Source organism: Nicotiana tabacum, chromosome 18 (assembly GCF_000715075.1).
Source record: "Nicotiana tabacum cultivar K326 chromosome 18, ASM71507v2, whole genome shotgun sequence".
Taxonomy (NCBI): domain Eukaryota; kingdom Viridiplantae; phylum Streptophyta; class Magnoliopsida; order Solanales; family Solanaceae; genus Nicotiana; species Nicotiana tabacum.
The window spans coordinates 96465225-96470293 of NC_134097.1; the positions used below are offsets into that span (position 1 = coordinate 96465225).

At 39.5% G+C, this 5069-nt stretch overlaps 1 protein-coding gene across 1 annotated transcript; it reads left to right on the top strand.

The window, feature by feature from the left end:
* Positions 1–213: 213 nt before the first annotated feature.
* On the top strand, positions 214–4835 carry LOC107786080 (uncharacterized). The gene is made up of 4 exons (XM_016607517.2): positions 214–1035; positions 1480–1667; positions 3982–4053; positions 4136–4835. The coding sequence occupies exons 1-4, from the start codon at positions 366–368 to the stop codon at positions 4517–4519; spliced, it is 1314 nt and encodes a 437-aa protein (XP_016463003.1). The 5' UTR covers positions 214–365; the 3' UTR covers positions 4520–4835.
* The last annotated feature ends 234 nt before the right edge of the window (positions 4836–5069 follow it).

A 5069-nucleotide genomic window follows, 5' to 3' on the forward strand; every position in this document is an offset into this window, starting at 1 on the left:
GTTGAATTTTAGCCCATTATTTTTTGGCTAGTTGGTTATAAATTAAAATATGGGCTATAAAATTGAAAAGTATGGAGCTCAGTTGTTCTTATGTGAAATTTTTCCAATAAAAAAGAATTTAAAATTAAAAATACCCTTGGATACTTACATAAGCATTTTAATGATTATTTTTCTAATAATTTATATATTTATTATTCACCTCATTTTAAGGCGGAGATGTTTTCATTTATAAATTGGGAAAGGTAATCCTCTCCACAGTCTCAACTCCTCTGCCTCTCCATTCCACAGACCCTCCAAAAACCCTTGTCGCCGTCCACGGCGGCGCACTTCTCATTTCTTCCTCATTCCTCGGTGAACCACCACCGATGGCATCTACACCAGCATCAGAACTCTCCGATGGGCCGGTACTCAGCGTGATCAACAAGCGCCTCCGTGCTCTTCGCAAGAAATACAACCGTATTGTCCAAATGGAAGAATCTCTATCCAAAGGCAAAACCCTCAACAAAGAACAAGAGGAAACTTTCCGCTCCAAATCCGCTGTCCTCGCCGGCATTGACGAGCTCGAGAAGCTTCGTCAGCCACTCGCAGCAGCCGTCGCTGAAGAAATCAACCTCGCCGTTGAACAACAACGCCAAGTTCCGCCGTCAGAGTCCGCTGTCGATACACCTATTGATGATTCTAATATCAAAGGAGAATGTGTTGAGGATTTACTTAATCTGTTGTACTTTGGTAGCCTGTTTGACGTGAAGTCGTTGCAGCAGAGTGATTTAACAGCGACGATGCTGACGAGGACTATGGAGAGGGCGTGTTGTTTGAGCTACGACTGTATGCCGGAGGATGAATCGACTGACGACGTGATGGATCTGTTAGGCGAAAGAGATTTGGATTTGATTTCGATGCTTAGCGGTTTGCTTGTTTCACGCCCTGTTAACTCTCCCTTGTCACACAAGCACGCCCTTCAGAAATGTACTGAGCATGCTAAGCTATGGCTTTCGAAGTCTGATCAGCCCATCGAACCCAATTCCGATGCTACTTGTGAGTGTCTTTTTTCTTCTCAGATAAAATATTGTTTGTTTACTTTGTCGGGAGTGGATATAGAGGATGCATATTAGCGCGAGCCCCACTTGTTTGGGATTGAGGTTTAGCCAATTTTAACAATGAGCTAACTGTGCTTTTAAAACTATGGGTTCAAAAAATTAATATTTCATTGAAATTTTGTTGTACACACACATATATGTTCCATGTCAGCACTAAAGTTACATCCGCCACTGGTAGTAGTTGTTGTTATTGTTATCCTGGCATTGGCATTTTTAATTTGCCAGGGAATGTATATAGAGATTCTTGTTTGACCCTAACTGGTTTAAAAACGAATTTTACTTGTTGCTGTTTTATGGAAATTTACGTTTTAGGAAGACATGTCAAGACTTTAAGGCAGTCTTTGATAGATGATTTTAACTGGTTATGTCCTTTTTCTTGCAGATGCGGGGCTGAGATCAAAGCTGGACAAGATCATTGGTTCACTATATTTTACCGTAGACCCTGTTAAAGTGGATGCAGCTGCTGGTAAATATGGGTCTTATCCAGTGCCAGTAGAAGAGCATGTGGAGGTTGTGCCTGTCGACGTACCGCTGCAAGTGGAAACACCAAATGTGCAGTATGAGCAGAAGGTAAATGCTTATAGGAGTAAAGCATCTATACTAATTGCTATATTTAAGGTCCGAAAGACATCTTGCAAGCTTGCCTTGATAATATGTTTGATTGTTGGATGCACATGAGTTTTGCTTGTTTATGTTTTTGTGGATGAATGCAAAGATTTAACTCATTGATATTTCTGTTATATCCCTTGTTTGAAGTTGCTGTATATAACGTAATTGCTGAGCTATTGTTAAGGCCTTATGAAGCTTCTGGTTAAGTTGGTGTCTTACCTTGCAATTCACTTCTACGTATTGCTAAATAACTGAACTTCAAAAGTACAAGCCTCCATCGCCCATTTCCTTTAAAGGAACTGAGATGTTCATATGTTTTGGCTTGTTGGTCTTTAACTTGTTAGATTTTGCACTGTCCTGGCCTCTAGGTTAGGTGATGAGGCTTTTCCGCTGTTATATTTTATTCCGGGGGGGGGGGGGGGTCTCATACATTCTTGATTCTACACAATACAAGGGAGTTAGAAGATGAACCCAGAAGTATATTCCCTTGCTATAAAGCTGTTCTAAATACCGTTGTTGATAGCTTTAGTTCCTCTCTGCCAAAATTCTACACAATACAAGGGAGTTAGAAGATGAACCCAGAAGTATATTCCCTTGCTATAAAGCTGTTCTAAATACCGTTGTTGATAGCTTTAGTTCCTCTCTGCCAAAATTCTACACAATACAAGGGAGTTAGAAGATGAAACCCAGAAGTATATTCCCTTGGCTTCCTCCTCCAACATCAGAGAGGAAGCTTTATTCCCTCTCAGCTCCTCTTGCTTTCCTCTTTCTCCAACATTACTGAAATTGCCGTCAAGACTATCCCCTATTCAAAGGCCAAAACGAGGAAAATAAAAGAAAAAGGTAGCTCAACTTCACTTGTGCCAATGTTGAACCTGTATATGTTTTGAGGGCAGTTACAATTCCATTCAGAAGATCAAAGCCAACAGTATTTTTTCGCTTTATTTTTGGTGTAGATTGGAACTTCTAAATCAAACTGAACATGTGTTAGAGCTACTAGAACCCCTACAGTTTTAGAGAGGGACGTATTTATGCTTCAGTGTTTTGCTTCACTGTGCAGATTTCTAGCACAATCTTTGTGCTGTTAGGAATAAAGCTTCACGATTCTCAAAAAAGGAAAAAAAATAGATCTTCCTCTTTTTGGCACTGGTATACAGAACAGTAGAGGCAGAGACTTCTTTGTTCTGGGTTGCTCAAAATGGTTGATATAGTAGCTTTGAAAGGTATGAGAGTGCTTATGTGATTTTAGTTATCTAATCCGTTGCATTATTAATACACGTATTATTATTATACCACATTCTATCCCGCGTAAAATAATACAGAGATTTCTGAATAATTTATGCAAGTTCTTTTTATACGGAAAAGGAAACTGTAACCAAACAATATTGTTAATGTTGAGTTCTGTACCAAGATTATTTTACCTTATATCAGGAGTCTTTGTAGTCTAGTTAGAGACTTATATGCCAGTGGAGGAATTAACTGTGAGACTTATAGCGTCACCAGTTTTAGAGAACACCTAATTTCCTTAAAAGGCGTATTTAGTATTGACATGAAATGCTCCCTTAAAAAGTGGAATAGATGGGAGGATTCGTACAACAAACCAACTTTTTTGAGTTTGAGGCATAGTTGGTTGTTTGATTGATATATTGCCAATGAGTCCAATATGAAGAAGCCTGAAAACCTGGTCAAAGATAGACTTGGATTTTTGTCTTTATATCCTGAACCCTCTTTGCTTCAATTCTGAGCGCTTTATGTGCAGGCCAAGCTACATGCTGGTGAGAGAGTGAGCAAGAATTTTGTGTAGAAAAAGAATAACTTATTAACCTTGGGTCCTGAGTTATCCTACCTTTCCTCACCTTTTTTACATCATTTTCTCGCTCTATATTCTTAGACTCTTGTCAACCTAAGCTAGTCTTTAGTATTTTCACTGAAACTACTCGTTTTAACGTATCACAATAATATTTTATCCTTAATTTGTAGCCGTAGAAATATTGACTTACATTTGTTTAAAATAAAACGTGAGAACTTTTCCCAGACATGTGAGTTTCACTGGTCACTACTTTTGGCATCTGAAGTGTGTAAATCCAGTTTTCTTATTAAAATCTGTGCTTTTAATTTACCTGGCTTTGAAAAGGGACTACATTGTGTGCATTTACAGGGAATTGAATATGTATAGAAGTTTGTCTATAGCACTTCTCGTGTGATATCATTGTTGTTCAGTGGTCCATGCTTTCCTTCATGTTATCATTCAACTGTGAACATGAACTGTTTTCAGGAGGAAGATGCTGCAAGTTCTGAAGCAGTTGAAAGTAACGAAATTCACGCTAGCAATGTGGAACTGCAGCAGGTATTCTTGACCTTTCTAAGAGAATTGAAGTTTAGTGGTTGTATCCACCATATGTAATCTGTTCTTTTTATACACTTTGTAGGGGGAGCAGGGTGGCAACATGTCTGAACAATTTGCTGAACCAGAAGAAGTCGCACCTGAGACGGAAGGTGTTGATAATTTGAAGGATGCAGATTTCAATCGGCAACAATCTGTTCCCCAGAGGTCTTATCAGAACTACAGGGGTAATCGTGGTGGGAGTGGGGGTGGCCGTCGTGGAAACTCCAATGGCCGTGGAGGACGTGGCAGGGGAGGGTCCTACCAGAATGGCCGTAGTCAATACTACGACCAATCTGGTAACTACCACCAGAGGAACCATTTTAATAACTATAGGGGAAGGGGTGGCAGGGGTACAGGTGGTGGCGGCGGGAGTTACAATCATTATGCTTCAGGTGATCATGCAGGCAGTTTCTCTGCTGAAGTATGACCATGTTTAGGTGATTATACAATTTCTTTTGCTAGCTTCGTGGAGGTGGTCAAGCTGTTTCCCTTTACATGGAATCACAAAAGTGTTTTCTGCTTGCTTGTGCATCATCCTGGACGCTTTTTGTAGCTGAAAGAACTGGGAAATCTTATTTCCTAAAGAACTGGGAAATCTTATTGTCAATTTGAGAAAGAATAGAGCCGTTGTAGCTTCTTCAAAGATCATTACTTGCAGATCGTTTTTGGTTCTGAACGTTCTTAGCATTTCCTAGCGTTATATTGCGGCTTCTGATATTAAATGTGAAGGTGCTATTTGCTGATATTAAATGTTTAGGCAGGAGGTGATAGTTATATAAAGCACAACTGAATGTTAATCCACATAATAACTTAATTTAATTGCTTTGGTAAATTTTTTGAACTGCAATTATTATGCTTAGCGGCTTGGGGCTTTGATATAGTGGTAAGAGTGCAACGACGTGACGTGTGGATTAGACGTGCGTGAGTTAGTTGCATGTCATGAGTTTGGATCGTAGTTAAGTATTAAGTGGAGGAGT

What these genes read in the sequence shown, in the direction of transcription:
- LOC107786080 (XM_016607517.2), top strand. Translation starts at nt 366, where the DNA reads ATGGCATCTACACCAGCATCAGAACTCTCCGATGGGCCGGTACTCAGC. An exon ending in ACCCAATTCCGATGCTACTT is followed by an intron (nt 1,036 to 1,479) that starts GTGAGTGTCTTT and finishes TTTTTCTTGCAG; the next exon opens with ATGCGGGGCTGAGATCAAAG. An exon ending in ATGTGCAGTATGAGCAGAAG is followed by an intron (nt 1,668 to 3,981) that starts GTAAATGCTTAT and finishes AACTGTTTTCAG; the next exon opens with GAGGAAGATGCTGCAAGTTC.